Source organism: Vigna angularis, chromosome 5 (assembly GCF_016808095.1).
Source record: "Vigna angularis cultivar LongXiaoDou No.4 chromosome 5, ASM1680809v1, whole genome shotgun sequence".
NCBI lineage: Eukaryota > Viridiplantae > Streptophyta > Magnoliopsida > Fabales > Fabaceae > Vigna > Vigna angularis.
Window position 1 is genome coordinate 3,827,230 of NC_068974.1, and position 17,483 is coordinate 3,844,712.

The window sequence follows — 17,483 nt, forward strand, 5'->3', positions numbered from 1 at the left end:
CTTAGTCTTGGCGTTCATCCTGACATTCTAATGGTCACCGAGTCTCAAGTAGAGAATGATAGGCATGTGGTGAGAATAATAGGAGGCCTGGTCGCGTGGTAGCTTGGGTTTTCAACTCACGGACTAAACTCATGTGGTAACTTGGGTTTCCAGCTACAATGAGGGATGAAGGGCTAACCTCGTGTAACAGCTTGGGTTTTCAGCTATGGTAATTGTGAGATTTCCAGGTTACCTCCCACGAGTGCACGAACGGTCATAACTCATATTCATACTTGTCCGGACAGTCAGAGTAAAGTGGTCGGTCATAACATGCTTATATGATATTTGTATGTGTGTATTTGTATTGTATGTTTGTCTGAATTGCATGTTAACATGATTAATTAAATTACACTAGTTTACCCTTCTTTTATGTCATGTCTTGTTTGTCTGTTCGGTTTTCCTTTGCAATGATTACCCTGTGGGTGTGAGTAGAGTGTGAAGAGTGTTGTCGGGAGCAGGTGTCGAGCAAGGAACCTCCAACCTCTTAGTTTAGGACCGTTCGATTTATACATTGCTTGTATGACTGTTCGGTTTGTTCTTATGTTTTGTATCTGAATTAATTATATTTTGTAAAGTTTTAAATTTATGGTTATTTTAGGATAACTGTAAGTAACTATTATTTTCCCAATACTTGTTCTATCTTATTGTTATGTGATGTCATTAATGTAGTTCATAATATAATTTTTGGAATGTTACATAAAACATCTTAATTTCTTTATAAAATATATCATTTCTAAAAGTGTCTCATTCCAACACCTTATTACACTTTATGAATAAATTCATTTATATAAAATATATTAAAATGAAATTATCGTACTAATGTTTTAAATGTTATCTTCCGTCATTATTTGAATATGAATTTATGTATAACAATACGAATGAGTGGGTAAACAGGTTGGTTCACACTTAATTATAAGTTTTTTTTCAAAATTAAAAAAAAATTGTAACTTTTTTATTCAAATAAATAAATTTCATTCTAAAATGATGTTAAACTCCAAAAACAATTCAAAATAAAAAAAAAATATCATACAATCCAAGCGCAATAAAAAAAACAAACACAAAAAGTGAACAAATAAGGTTTTAATATTGATAATTTTTGTATCACTTGTCCATTTATAATATTTGAGTATTGAATAGATAAATTTATAATATTTTTCTCTCTTGAAACCTAGTTTTTTTTATCCTCATCTACATAGTATAATAAAAAAATACTAACTAATAATATTGAAACATAAAATGATAAATAATTAAATTAAATTAGGTGGGTTGATGAGTCAACCCAGATGAGCCACGTTCTAAATGAGCTAACCAACATAAAAAAAATTACATTTTTTTCAAATCCAACTCAACTCAAACCCATGATAAACTGGGTTGGGTTGTCTCGCATATTACAACCCATTTGACAACACTTATTATCTTGTTAATTGCTTAATCTTTTTAAATAAATTTGAGCTAACTCGAGAAATATAAAAATGTAAAACAGGTATTGAAACTTCAATTTGTGTGGTCAACAAGAGTCAATAACAGATATTGAAGTAAAGATATTATGAAGAAAATAGATCTCAACCTAACTCTGCATTACCTTCACTCCAATTTTCACAATCCTTTCTTCTCATGTAAGATATAAGTACTTCGGTTTTCTTTATTTAATAAAGCAAGCCACCGAAATAGACTTATTCACCAAAGTTGGTAGAAATTTCGTTAAAGTAAAGGAAAAAAGAAAATAAAGCAAAGTTGATATTCCACATGTTACCAAACCCACGTTGTGCTGTCGGAAATAGTCAACAGCAATTGCTTCCCCGCCACATTCCTTTATTGAAGTAAATGCTTCCAATTTTCACAATATTCACTCATTATCTTTTGTCAGTCCTTCATTCACGTAACTTAGCTGCACTTCCCATTTTCTCAATCCTTTCTTCTCCTCAATTTTGCCACTTCCTTTCCAACCATGCCTGTCCTTGAAACACTTGGTGGTGCTCTTTTTGGTGCTGTTCTTCAGGTGTTATTTGACAAGCTGGATTCTCATCAAGTTTTGCACTACTTTCGAGGGAGAAATCTCGACGAGAAGCTACTGAAGAAGTTGAAGAGGAATTTGATGGACATCAATGCTGTGATAGATGATGCAGAACAAAAGCAGTTCAGTAATTCATTGGTCAAAGAATGGGTTGATGAGGTTAGAGACGTCTTGTATGATGCAGAAGATCTGCTGGAGCAAATAGACTATGAATTCTCCAAGACTAAGTTGAAAGCTGAATTCCAGACCAGTTCTAGCAAGGTCCACAGTTTTGAATCCAAGATCATAGCACTCATAGATGATCTAGAATATCTTTTGAACCAAAAGATTGTTAAAAATCTCAAAGTTTACAGTGGCGATAGATCTGGGTATGGTAATAAGGTGTCGGAGAAAAAAGTTGAATCAACGTCGTTGGTGGCTGAAGAGGTTATTTATGGCAGAGATAAGGACAAAGAAATTATCTTTAGCTGGCTGACATCTGACACTAATGATAATAAGCTGTCAATACTTTCTATTGTGGGTATGGGTGGGATGGGTAAGACCACACTTGCTCAACATGTATACAATGATCCAAAGACAGAGGAAGCTAACTTTGATGAAAAAGCTTGGGTTTGCGTTTCTGATGCATTTGATGCTTTGAGAGTATCCAAAACAATTATTGGAGCTTTCACTAACTCAATATATGGCAGTGGAGACCTAGAAATGGTTCATGGAAAATTGAAAACATGGTTGCCCGGAAAGAAGTTTCTTCTTGTTCTGGATGATGTTTGGAACGAAGACCGAAACCAATGGAAAGCATTACAAACGCCTCTTACGTTTGGAGCTAAAGGAAGTAAAATTTTAGTCACAACACGCAGTCACAAAGTTGCTTCTATCATGCAGTCAACCTACATACTCCAACTAAAGCAATTAGATGAAGATCACAGCTGGGAAACTTTTGCTAAACATGCATTCCAAGATGAAAACTCTAAGTTGAATTCGGAGTTAAAGGAGATTGGCATGAAGATAGTTGAAAAGTGCCAAGGATTGCCTCTGGCCCTTGAAACAATAGGATGTCTTTTACAGTCAAAGTCATCTGTTTCAGAGTGGGAAGGTGTATTGACAAGCGAGATATGGGACTTACCAATAGAAGATAGTAAAATCGTCCCTACTTTGTTGCTGAGCTATTACCATCTTCCTTCTCATCTCAAGAGATGTTTCGCTTATTGTGCAATATTCCCCAAAGACTATAGGTTTGACAAGGAGAGTTTAATTCTCTTATGGATGGCTCAAAATTTTCTATATTGCTCTCAACAAAGTAAGTCTCTAGAAGAAGTAGGTGAAAACTACTTCAATGATCTAGTATCAAGGTCATTCTTTAAACAAATAATTGGGAACAAGAAAACATATTTTGTCATGCACGACCTTCTCAATGATTTAGCAAAATATGTTTCAGGTGAAATCTGCTACAGGTTAGGCGTTGATGATGAAAAAAGAGTATCAAGGAAGACCCGTCACTTATCATATGAAAGCGGTCCTATTCAATGTGATACGAGTTTATGTGATGCTAAAGGGTTACGGACATTTATAACCTTGTCCTGCGATCGTAAGATTTCAATAGAAGAGTTAATCTCCAACTGTAAGTTCTTACGAGTCTTATCATTGCATTGGTGTTTTACGGTGCCTGATAGTATAGGCGATCTTATACACCTCCGCTTATTAGACCTTTCAAATTCCGACATAAAGAGACTTCCTGACTCAACCTGTTCACTCTATAACTTGCAAGAGTTGAAGCTAAACGATTGCATGCGTTTGAAGGAGCTGCCCTTGACTTTGCATGAGCTCACCAATTTGCGCCGCCTTGAACTGATGGGAAATACTTTAATAAAGGCTCTACCCCATTTAGGAAAGTTGAAGAATCTTCACGTGTGGATGGGCATGTTTGAGGTTGGCAAAAATAGTGAGTTCAGTATTCGACAATTAGGAGAACTTGATCTTCATGGAAGGCTGTCAATTAAAAGTCTTCAAAATATCGCAAATCCCTACGAGATGAATTTGAAGAATAAAAGACATATTGTGAGGCTGAGTTTACAATGGAATTTGAAGGAGAACAATGCCGATTCAATGAAACAAAGAGAAGTACTTGAGAATTTGCAACCTTCTAGACATTTGAAGTACTTGTCAATCGATGGCTATGGTGGCACACAATTTCCCCGTTGGCTATATGATAATTCTCTATCGAATGTTGTGTCCTTAACCTTGAAGCACTGTAAATATTGCCTACTGTTGCCTTCCCTCGGACTATTGACATTTCTCAAGCACTTGGCAATAGATGGCCTTGATCAAATACTGAGGATAGATGCTGATTTTTACGGGAATAGCTCTTCTGCATTTCCATCCTTAGAAATATTGAGCTTTACTAATATGAAAGAATGGGAAGAATGGCAATGCATGAAGGGTGCTTTTCCATGTCTTCAAAGTCTTTCTCTGATGAATTGTCCCAAGCTGAAAGGAAACTTGCCAGAACAACTTTCTCTTCTAAAGAGACTGTCTATTAGACGTTGTGAACAACTTGGGGCTTCGATTCCCCTGGCAATAGAAATGGAAGGTGTGAAGATGGAGCCATCTTCATTTGATATGATAGGGCCCCTCGTGTCTGATACTCCGCTTGAATTCTTGTATATTGATTTTTGTCCGGGTAGGAATATTCCCATAAACCATTGCTACTATTTCCTTGTAGATTTAAATATCAAGAAATGTTGTGACTCTCTCACGAACTTTTCCTTGGACTTGTTTCCAAAGCTCTCCCACCTTTCGTTAAACAGGTGTCATAACCTACAGATGATATCGCAGGGACACACTCATGGTCATTTGAAGAGTTTGGAAATTAAAAAGTGTCCTCAATTTGAATCATTTCCCAATGATGGATTATTTGCACCTCAGCTAGAGACATTTTTTATCAAAGGATTGGAGAAATTGAAGTCAATGCCTAAATGCATGTCTGCCCTTCTTCCATCTCTTAATCAGCTGTACATACACAGTTGTCCAGTGGTGGAATTGTCCGAGGGATGTTTGCCATCAAATGTAAAAAAAATGTCGCTTCTGCATTGCTCCAAACTTGTGGCCTCCCTAAAGGGGGCTTGGGGAACCAACCATTCCTTAAAAGTCTTGGATATTGGCAATGTGGATGTGGAGTGTTTTCCGGGTGAAGGTTTGCTCCCACTTTCTCTTAGTTATCTAGAGATATCTGATTGTCCAAATCTTAAGAAACTCGACTTCAGGGGACTCTGTCACCTCTCCTCTCTTCAGAATTTGACTCTTCTTGACTGTCCTATACTCCAATACTTGCCAGAGGAGGGTCTGCCCAAATCCATCTCACTACTCGTAATTGAGGATTGTCCGTTGCTCAAATAGCGCTGCAAGAAACAAGAAGGTAAAGACTGGGAAAAGATTGCTCACATTAAAACTATACTGGTTGATATTAATGCCGATGAAAAATAGAAAATACTGGTTCATCATATTGATAGTGTACGAGTATTGATATAAGACAAAGCACACGTTGGAAATTACTAAGTCACCAATTCTCCGTATGCCTACATTTTCCTCAGGTGCCAACTCTCCATAATATCTTTGATGCATTTCAAATACATTCTTATTTAGTGCAAATAATTTAGTATCTAGTTTACCACTTTCTTCACACGTCAACTTTTCGTCTTTCCATGCTTATTGTCGATATTCTCTTTTGTAGTTTAATGACAATGCTTATATTTAGGGAACGAGGAACATGGTGAAGGGGGAAAAGTATGAAATTTCTTACGCCAATTTTGTTCTCAGTAGTTGGGAGTGGCCATTGTTTCAATCATTCAGTTGTTGGGTAAAGCTTTTTACTCACCTGCTCTGTTTCCTCCTTCATTGCTCATACTTATATAGCTATAAGAAACTGTCATATACGAATTACTGACAAGTTTCTGATTTGCATTCTTTACATTTTACCGACATACATAACGCAAAACCATCAGATTTTTCTATTAAGAAATTAGTTCTTGGTTTGCAGAAAAATATATTTTAAAATTACTTAAAATTCCTTGAACTTTGCTTTTGCAGACACATTCAATTCAACCAATCCAATTGATAGATGGACATCTGAAGAGAGTAATGCTAACCAATGTACTTACAAGATTCTGAGTTGTAGTTCAGGATACATTCTGAGTCATATATTTAATAAGGAGGTGTGATGGTACAAAATTTTAAAAGTGATTTGGACTTTGGAGATGAAATTTAATCTCTAGTTCACCACTTTCTTCAGGCATCAGCTTTTAATTTTTAAAGTCTTATTATTCTCTTTTGATGTTGGATGACAATGCTTATGTTTAGTAGATCCTTAAAGTCTTCTGATGTGCATAATTGTCATCTAACTTTTGAAAAGTGTTTCTATGGAATTAGATTGAAAGAGTAGCCAATCAGGAGCAGTGTATTCAAGATTTTAAAATTGGTTTGGACATAAGAGATGATTCAATATCCATGTCTTTGTTGGTGTGTAACTGTCCACATCTGGTGGAATTTCAAACAGTTCTAATCTTAAAGCTGACATGTTTTATATTTAAAGCAATTGCAAAAGTTATTATAGGAATAATTTGAAATGTATGAAAAAAGTAGTTGTACTTATGCAGACTTGTAACCTGCATTGGAAGGTACAATGTGAAATGAGGAGGGAGTTCTTCTTCTGAGTAGAGGCGACCAAAGAAGTATATCCTTGTGAGGTGACTATTGTCCTTGTCTCTTGTCCGATGAAGAAAACATTGTCATAGTTTGCTTGGGTGACTACTGGATCTAGAGTGTCTCTCCAAGTTCCAACTCCCTGCGCATGGCACAAATTGCCAGAGACCCATGAAACACCCTCTGCATAATATGGAAAAAGTAATATTAACTATTATTTATCTTTAGCTTTCATTTTTACTTAAAAATTTAGTTTACATATTTAAGAACAAAATTGACAATTTTCTAACCCTAAAATTATTCTTTTATAATTGCGTCAAAATCCTTGAAGTTTCTTGAAATTATAATTTGACCCAAAAATATTTTCCAATAATTGCAAACCGGTCTTTAATTATTTTTTTAAAACTTGGTCCTTGAATATTTTATAATAATTGTACTTTATTCGCTTGCTAGTTTTAATAATAGCAACTAGGTCTTTAAGTAATTAAGTTAATTTTGTAAACACTTCAAAACTTCAATAAAAATTAATTATTTGATTCTTACTAAACTTCAATATTAGATTTTCAGTATGAAATTATTATAACAACACAGCTAATAATCAAATAAGCAACAATTTCATATTGTTTAAGAGTTAGAGGCTTAAGGTAATTTAAATATTCATTTCTTTTTTTACTTTTCAAAGCAAACAATGCTTAAAATGAAGAGTAATTGACTCCACTAGTAAAAAATCGTGTTTTTAACTTTTAGATTACGCTTCGATTTCAGAGAAACCGAAGCGTATCAAAACACGGTGGCAGTTTCATTATTTTCACCACACTATATGTCTCGGTTATCAAGGAACTGATGCCTAAAAGGCATACTGCCTCAGTTAAATGAACAACCGAAGCATAAACCCTACAGTTGTTACACCAAACTCATACATTTCAATTGGCACCTTTTTGGTAGCAGAGATACTGCCTCGGTTGGGATGGGGAACCGAAACATATAAGTTTGTCATCCCTGCCAAACGCTTTGCCATCCCTTCAAATACCTCTGTCAATAGGCATACTGCCTCGGTTAGCCATAGAACCGAGGAGGTATCTCCTGTCAGCAACCTGCACACCTCTGCCAGAGAACGTTCCAAATTAATGAAAAGTCATATCATACTGCATCGGTTCAGCTTAACCGATGCCATACTTTGTTTATGCTTCGGGTAGGCGGTCAACCGATGCCTATAGTGTTAAAATAATTTTAAAATTTAAATTTACTTAGTGCTTTAGGCATCAGTTTCACTAAAAACCGAGGTAATATAGTTTTTACATAGCCAGATTCACGAAACAATTTTCTTCTCACGCGAACTTTCCTCTTCCTCTACGAATCTCCTCCATTGCTACCGCCTGCTTGTCGCGCCTCCCCCGCCGCTTCTCGCTGTGCCTCCGTCACGCGCTCGCACTTGCTTTGTCACTCCTTCTTCTTCTTTCTCTCGCGGTCTCCATTTTGTTTTTTGTCGCGTTTCTTTCGTTGCGTCAAAAGTCGCGCCGCCATAGTTCATCCACCATCGACGCCTCCATTGTCTCCGACGAAGTGTTGTCCAAGTTGGGTAGCTCTATCAGTCGCTCGAACTGCATGAGCATTTTCTTCAAGCGCTGCTTCCGCCATCGTCCCCGTTGCTCCGTCGCCGCTCTGCTGCCTTTGCTGTCGTCCGTTGTCGCCACAGTAAGTTCTTAAAACCCTTTGCATTTTCATTTATGTGTGATTGATATATGGTATTTGTTTGATGTAGTATTTGATTGAAATTGGATTAACATTATATGTATTATTTGATGTGTATAAGAAAAGTTAGATAATTATATATTGATTCAACATTATTTTTGACATTAGAATCTAATTAAATTAGATATAGATTAAAAAACTAGTGTTAGAGTAATGTTTTTCATATAATTAAGATGGATTACTATATGAGTTAAAAAACTGAAATTAAGATGGATTATTATAGGGCAAATGTTACTTTTGATTCCCTTATTTTAGATATTCACATAATATTAACGTAAGTGAAAACAATTTAAACACTTAAGGTAAAGAACCTAAAAGCTTATTTACTAGAAGCTTATTCAGTAGAAGGTAAATTTAAACAATTTAAATCCTTAGACTCTTAGTATTCATTCTATCAAATTTAAGGTATATGTTTGGTGTCAGTAACAAGATGGGGTTCAATGTTGTATATGGATTCATTGACCCCTATATGACTCATGAAAGAAATAAATTTGATGAAGTCCAAGCATACATCACCACCTACTTTGCAATTGGGAAGGATATGTATTTTCTCCCTTATATACTTGGGTAAGTGAAGTTTGTTAACTTTAAAGTTTCATTTATGAATTTTGGTATATGATAATTAAGTTATTACCAATTTCAGGCGTCATTGGTAGCTACTTGTGATCTTTATACTAGAGAGCACTATTGTCTGGTTTTGTGATCTTTATACTAGAGAACACTACTGTCTGGTTTTGTTCATTGCACAAGTCTCCTCCCAGCCCTCTTAGACAAGTAATAGATTGGTAAGAACCTCAATGTTTCAAATTTCTTTGTTATATAAATGTATGCTAAAGCAATTTTGTTAATAGTTCCCTTGCAGAACATATGATGTTGTCTGGGAGATCTACTACTATAGCTAAAAACCTTGTAGGAGGATCCTTAAGGTTTGGTATTTTTGTTCATACTTTGTTACATTTTTTACCATTTCATTGATGTTACTTACGATTTTATAATTATGATGATATATTGTAGTGTAATAGACAAAATGGGTCATATGAGCGTGGTTACTACGTCATGTATTGGATGATGACCACTATCCGTGCACATTATACCAGTGGGTGGGAAATGGTAATATTTAGGTTTGAATTTTATTTTCTCTATAGTTTAGATTTTGTAAGACCCTAGAACCTCAAGAATTTACCAAGTTGTAAAAAGTTCAAGTTATAATATAAAATGGAATGCTGTCAGGTTTGACATGGTTTACTATTTTAATTATAACTTTTTGTAGAAAATATCAATTGAGTTGATTCTTGTTTTATTGGAAACTAGACTCAAATATCTTTAATTTGACATATAAACATAAATTTTTGGACTACCGGGCTAGCTGCAGTAAAATTATTAAAACTCGGAAACGTTAATCACGCTCAGGTATGTTCAGTTTTGACCTATGATGACTGTTTTGCTGATTACTCTCTCTACCGAACTCCAATTGAGTTGATTCTTGTTTCATTGGAAACTAGACTCAAAGAGCTTCAATTTGACTACTCATACGCATATTTTGGACTTCGGGAAGGGGTCTAATTGAGCTGGGGAAAACGTGACAGTGTTGCTGTCCAGGGGCTAGCGTCCAACCTTAATTTTGGGTACATTTTTACAAGTTGCGATTTTTTTTGGAGTGGGTAGGTTGTGTTCTGAACTAGGAGAACATTTTGGAACCTTTGGAGACTTTCCTACCATGTTTTAGGGCTGAAAAAAAATGGTTTAGGATGGTTCATTGGTTGTTTATTATTGCTAAGTACCAAGTGCATAGGTCCTTTGTTGTCTAAGGCATCTTCTTTTAATTCCAAATCAGATTTGGAGTTTTGGGAGAGAGTAGAGAGGTCCTTGGTGGGAGGTGAACGAAAATCCTAAGTGTTCTAAGTGTGGAGACTGACTTGGTCTAGCAAGGAGGAGAGGAATTGCTCTCTTTGAAGAAGAGAGATTTAAGTTAGAATTTTCTTTGAAATTGAAAGTGAAAACAAGCAAAGGTGGTGGTCTAGAGGTATCAAGAGTGAAGAATTTCTTGCAAGGAGAAGAGGTAGGGGAGCTAATCCTTTCTTGATTATGATCATGAATATGAGTATGAATGTGTTAAAATTTGGTAATGGTAGTTATATATTGACTTGTGTAAAATTTGGTTTTCTTGATTATAATTTCTTATTTTCGAGTTACTGTGGTGAAAAATTTCTATTAATGGTTTTCACCGTTGGATTTAGCTAACATTTTAGTATGTGAATCCTAAGACCTATTACTAAACTTTGACCGTTAGGATTTGAAAATAGAAGTCTGTACTTGGAGAAGTAAATACTACAAGTTTGAGTAAATTAGTTACCCTGTAGTTCTGTTACTAAGTTGTCTCGGTAAAAATATAGATTTTGACCTATTTAACCGATAGATCAACCTCAAAATTTGATATATGATTCTTAGGACATATTAATACAATTTGACCGATCGGATTTGTAATTGAAGTTCTATGTTTAGAGAAAGAAATTTCGAAAGTGTGAAACAATCGGATGAACACTGTATTGCTGTTCTTAAGCTATCATGGTACAAATTTCGTATATATTTCATCTACCGTTAGATTGAGCCCAAACTTTAGTATGTAGTTCATAAGACATAATAAGTGATCTTGACCGTTCAGATTTGGAATTAGATGTCTGTGCTTAGAGGAATTCATTCCGCATTTTGAGTTTAACCGAGAACCACTTAAATTTCTGTCTCTGAGTTACCTCGGTAAAATCTCCATATCTACTTAGATAACCGTTAGATTAATCTGAACTTTTAGTATGTTGTTCCTAAGAGATAGTGGCATACTTCGACCGTTCGGATTTTAGATCGGAATTACAGATTTAGAGATATTAATTTCGTATCTTCTCAGGGATCTTAATATTGCTTAATTTATGTTTTTGGATCATTTATACATAAATTATGATTTCCGCCTCATTAACCGTTGGATTGGACTGAAAATTTTACCATATGAGTTAAACATGTTGTTTATTAGTTTGATTGGTTCAGATCTATAATTAATGATATGAGTGAAGAGTAATATTTTCACGAAATAGTAAATTTATTTGTATTGGGTAAAAACTTGGATAATTATATTCTTAAATTGTATGTGTAGTTGTATTTTGGAGATTAGAGGATGAGTTATATAATATATTCTATATTAGAAAATTAAATTATATTGAATATTGTGAGTTGTAATAATTATTTGAGTTAAATCATGAATTGTAAATAAGTTGATGGTAAATTTGGATGGGTGGTATAGACATTATTGCCATAATTGTAAATCTGAATTTTTATTTATTTTCCTACGACTTTGGTAAGTCGGGAGAGGAGAGGTTTGAAGTCGGACACTACTTTGGTAAGTAGGTGGAAAAATGAGAGGTGAACTTGACATAAACCGCACTGCTTTGGTAAGTGGGCGGAGTGTTCCACGCTATGCTACTTTGGTAAGTAGATAATATTACATTATTGTGCTACTTTGGTAAGTAGACAATATCACCTTGTTATACTACTTTGGTAAGTAGATCACCTCATTAGATTACTTTGGTAAGTAGTCAGTATCACATGGTTATACTACTTTGGTAAGTAGATCACCTCGTTAGATTACTTTGGTAAGTAATCAGTATATCATGGTTATACTACTTTGGTAAGTAGACAGAAGGATTGTTAACTGCTGTGCTTTGGTAAGTAGGCAGATTAATAATATGTTGTATTGACTCTAGTGAATCGACTGATGATTTTAACTGGAGAAATATTATAAAGTATCAGTGTAATAGTTGGTTTTTGAGTATGTTTGAGATGCATGTATTTGACTGATTGCCACACTTGTGATGTTAGTAAGATTGTGGATGATGTATATTTCTTGAATCGGTTAGCTCACCCTATTGTCTGTGTTTGTGTATGTGAATGCAATGATCGTATAATGTGTGATATTATACGGGAGCAGAAACTATTTCAGATGAATTAGCAGATGGTTCTGAAAATGCTTAGAAGATGAGAGATCTGCGGGGAAAAGGAGACATGGGGAATTTCTAAAATAGATCTATGTTTGAATTTCCGAACTGTGTGAAATTTTAAATTTCAGAAGTTTATGAACTGTGTGGACTTTTATTTTCAGAAGACTTGTGCTGTAATAAAGAACTTAATATTTTGTTGATGTTGAAATTAAATTTAGAAAAAAAAATTATATGTATTTTATGGAACATAAATTGTAACGCCCAAATTCCGGGTGTTACAGATTTCATATACACTAATTGAAATCATTGTGTTTTATGTAAAGATTCAATATGACTACTCCAATTCTAGAGAAGTCACTTAAACTCGTGAGGAAAACACTAACTAAATATCTAATTCAACTATATAATAGTATGTAGTAGATATTAGGATATAGTAAGTTATAAGTTTGTGCTTCTAAGTTATTTTATGTTTTTGTACATTATTATTAGTTTAACTTTGTACATTAGATTGATTTATGCTTTAAAGTTGATTTATGATTACATTGAATTGATTTATGCTTCTAAGAAGTTGATTTATGATTACATTGAATGCATTTATGTTTTAATATAATTTTTATTAAAAATATATGCTTCTAAATTGTTCTGGACTGTTGTGGCGGTAAAATTATATGCAGGTCTGTTTCTGCAATTGGGAATGTTGCAAAAACATACATATTCTTAAAAAAACAGGGGAATACGCCTCGGTTGTGACCATAATCGAGGCAGAAAGCCCTCCTATGACATCGGTTAAGGTCACAACCGAGGTAGGAAGTTTGGCGAAAAAGAAAAAATAAAAAACACTCTACTACCTCGGTTCAGGTCCTAACCGAGGCAGTAGAGACCGACATACTGCATCGGTTCAGAAGAAACCGAGGTGTAAAGTCATGCGAAAAAAAAAATAAAAACAAAAACCCTACTACTTCGATTACCTTTGAATCGAGACAAAATCCTATCCTTTTATGCTTCGGTTCTGAACCGAGACATAAAAGGGTAGACTTTTTGCCTCACCTGTATACGTCTCGGCTTAGAAACCGCTGTCTATAGGCGAAAATAACGATTGTCGTTTTCTCTAATTGCACTAGTAGTGTAATGATATTACTCGGCCGAACTACTAGTTTCTTAAATCCCGAATAAACATTCATTTTCACATTGCTTACACAATACTCGCCGAAGTTAATCAATTTCCATTTCAATATTAAAGTGATGATATTTACTTCATTAAGGTAAAACGGGATAATCTCTATGTAATTTTGTTGAAGTGCACAATCTATCCAATTTTACTTTGTACATGTGCATGAACAATTTGTAAATTCAAAGCTTAGACGTGGATTATACGAATGAAAATCTAGAATTAGGTTCAATAATCACCTTATTTGAAATTTTGTAGATAAATTTATAAATAATTTTTTTGTTGTTGTACTTATAAAATGCTTATGCGGAAATTTTTGTATTCTTTTTTCTGGTTATTTTTTTATTTATTTTAACTTTATTTGTTTTCGCTGTTTTCATACAACAACCTTGTTTACTATTGTAAGTTAAATAATACATGAAGGTTTAAATATATACACAAAATACTAGAATAAATGTTTTGAATTTTAAGATTGTAGTTTAATTTAATAAAATAGTTTTAAATTGGATTGAATCGAGTTATGTCCATTTAATAAAATTAGCATATCTTAGATTTTTATTTGTTTATTATTTTTATAATATGCTTAACCTTTTCTAAATAAAGTGTTAGAGAGAAAAAACGAATCCTCATGTTGGTGGCTTTGTAACGAACAAAGACCAAAGGCTCAGGAGGTTGACCCACGTGTGAGTCTAGGGAATAATAAAAAATGGACACGTGGAGGACGCGTGGAAAGAAATATGGGAGGCAAAGGCGCACAATCCGGACGTGCAAGCACAATGCCCATTACTTTTAGTGGGCCCTTCATTAGAATAATTTTCATTAAAAACTTCGTTTATAGTAAAGCATTTTCTCATTCATGGTTAAATTTCTGCCTCTCAAAAATAATCTAACAACAATCTTTTTCCAAAACTACAAATTTTTTATGCTATTTCGCGTGGATCCAAATCCTCTGTTGAAACAACTTTTTAACGACTTACAAAAATAAAATAAACAACAATATAGACTTGATATAATCTTTTAAACGTAAATATATATTTTCTTAAAAATAATATTTGGTTCTTTATAAAATAAAAGAGATCATCAAATCCGTTTTTGAGATATAAAAAGAAATACAATTATCATATTCATTCTTAATGTTAACGTTAACTGAGAATAAAATTCTTACAAATTGATTTATATATTAAGTGAATGATAAAATGTAGAAAAAAAATCTTTTTTTAATAGAGCGCATGATTCCTTTATATAAATGTTGACCAAATATCTTTCAAATTTAAGAGATGTGAAATTCTGATTAATTACAATTTTTTTATTAATCTATACCTTAGTAACAAGTTTTTCATGTGGCTAGATTTTGGTTGAAGTGAATAAAAGCACACTATTATGTAATTCTTAGGATAGTTTGAAAAAATACATGTTAGAAAACTAATTATTCAATGTAAATATTATTTGATCTGAACCTTTGTATTCCTAGATTGTAGAAGGGTTGAAGCTCAATATAATTCATGTACTTTTTATTTTCTTTATTTTAGTCACAGTAAATTAAAATTTAAATATAATTATAATTTGTAAAACATACACCACATAATATGACTTACAAGACTCATAAATGTATAACTGAAATGTTTTGACATGGAGGTTCTTCAACAACCTCCAATGTGTCTGGTAAGAAAATATACAGAGGAATAATAGTAGTATCAACTTCAAATACTCTAAAGTCCCATTATATCTCCAAGGATTTCCTCCTCTAGTATGTGGTAGAAGTTACCACATGAGATCATCTTCCATTCCAAATCTTAATCATGAATAACAACAAGTTCTCTCGTAACTTGTGTATCAAATGGATAAAATCATGAAAAAAGAAAAAACATCATGGATAGAAAGTATAATAATAAAAATTAAGAAAAAGATAATACAATATTGAAATATAAGTGTTCGTGTTAAGAATGACTTAACCAAATGTGTGGACCCATCAAAAAATGTGCCCAAAATCTCCCTAATGCACAATTTTTTTAGTTTAAGCAATGCTAGACCACATGGATATATAAGTGTTTCTTAAACATATAGATGTGACTTAGGAACTACCAGCAACAACGGTTGGTTAAGTGTTGATACCTTATGTCATATGTTTATCTAATTGTTCACATTAGAATGTGTGGGCTAATCAATGAAAACATGACCTAAAATTGTTGATACTTGATGTCATGTGTTATCTTAAACATGTACTATTTTTTAAACATGTTCTGTGGTTCTCGGATAGTGAACAAAAGTTAATCTACTACATTCTTGTATGGTGAATAAATGTTCATGTATTATTGTATCGTTAGTTTTCGTTGTTGTTTATAATATAGGATAAACTATACTCTATCTAACTATTTGTTGAAATTGATAATTTTTTTGTTAAGGCTCTATATTCAAATCTGTACCAGTAGGGACCGGGCAGCGTATAGACCGGACGTCCGTATGGCCAATGACTACTTAATTACGCGACTTCGTTACTCGTTATTCGGAGGGGTCGGGCAACGTATAGGCCAGACGTCTGTATGACCATGATTATCCAATCACGCAACCTTGCCGCGGGTCGTCCGGACGAACAACAACTCATGAGCTGGCCGACTGTAAGACCAAATATCAGGAGGCCGACCGACTCTACTGCCAGTTGACCAGATTAGGATTAAGATTAAGGTAAAGTAAGTAGCTGCTAAAAGCTATTGGGTCAAAGTTGGGCCGTGATTAACTTTTCACTAATCCCAAGCCCATAACAAAAACTATAAATACAGGTTAAAGGTGAGTGGTAGGAGGCAACATTTATTGCACATTTATCACTGTTGTATTGAAAATGCCATTACTTTCACATTAACTTTGGCATGGGAGAATCTTTCGCAGGTTTTTCCCACCCGCACGCAGAGGAGTGAAATAAAGAGTAAGAAGCGAGACCGGACAACCGATAGACTGGAAGAGGAAAACGTGAAGATATTAGACGACTCAATCCCTACAACCGAAACAAAATCTAAGATAAAGAATATAACTACCAACTATGTTTTTCAATGAATTGTAAAAAAATATATTTTTAGAGCTTTAATTGACAATATTTATGAATATCTCAAAGTGTATAAGCTATTGAAAATATTTATTGTACAGACAATCTCAAAAACTGTTTATAAAGACATTTTAATTTTAACTTAATTAATTATGATAAGTGATAATCAATTATATATTTTATTCTTAATTGTTTGTAGAAGTACAACCTTGGAACAATTTAATTCATTAATGCTTGTCCTATTTGGATTTTCGCATGGAAGCCTTACTGATGACCAACGTGGGCGGTCGCACTGGTAGTTCTAACGGCCATATAAGTTCAAAAAAAAAAAAAATAAAATAAAATAAAATTGTAAAAAATTCATCAAAATAGAAATTTAATTAAAATAAATTATATTGATGAAAATAGACGAAAATAAAAAATAAAATAATATTTAAATCAAAATATAATTAATCATCTATCGTTTAAAGGTAGATCTAACTTTTATGATTAGAACAAAACAATCTCAAAATGATAAATTATGAAAATTTTAGAATTCTTACTTCTGTTCATGATTAGAACTCCAAATTTTCACAATCCTTTCTTCTCTTTGATTCGGCCATTTTCCTTCCAACCATGCCCGTCCTTGAAACACTTGGCGGTGCTCTTTTTGGTGCTGTTCTTCAGGTGCTATTTGACAAGCTGGATTCTCATCAAGTTCTGGACTTCTTTCGTGGGAGAAATCTCGATGACAAGCTACTGAAAAAGTTGAAGAGGAAGCTGATGGACGTCAATTCTGTGATTGATGATGCAGAA

General features: G+C 33.7%; 1 protein-coding gene across 2 annotated transcripts; it reads left to right on the top strand.

Moving 5' to 3' along the window:
• Positions 1–1,887: 1,887 nt before the first annotated feature.
• On the top strand, positions 1,888–17,254 carry LOC108339957 (putative disease resistance RPP13-like protein 1). Of its 2 annotated transcripts, none has more exons than XR_008248996.1 (2): positions 1,888–5,640; positions 16,054–17,254. XR_008248996.1 is itself a non-coding variant. In XM_052877926.1 (2 exons), exon 1 carries the CDS (start codon positions 1,988–1,990, stop codon positions 5,444–5,446), a length of 3,459 nt encoding a protein of 1,152 aa, XP_052733886.1. In that variant the 5' UTR covers positions 1,888–1,987; the 3' UTR covers positions 5,447–5,465; positions 16,054–17,254. The 2 variants fall into 2 exon arrangements, 1 of the variants encoding a protein (XP_052733886.1); XM_052877926.1 differs by having other exon boundaries at positions 1,888–5,465.
• Positions 17,255–17,483: the final 229 nt, after the last annotated feature.

Bases quoted from the DNA above. Each gene is read 5' to 3' on its own strand.
- LOC108339957 (XM_052877926.1), top strand. From the start codon at position 1,988: ATGCCTGTCCTTGAAACACTTGGTGGTGCTCTTTTTGGTGCTGTTCTT.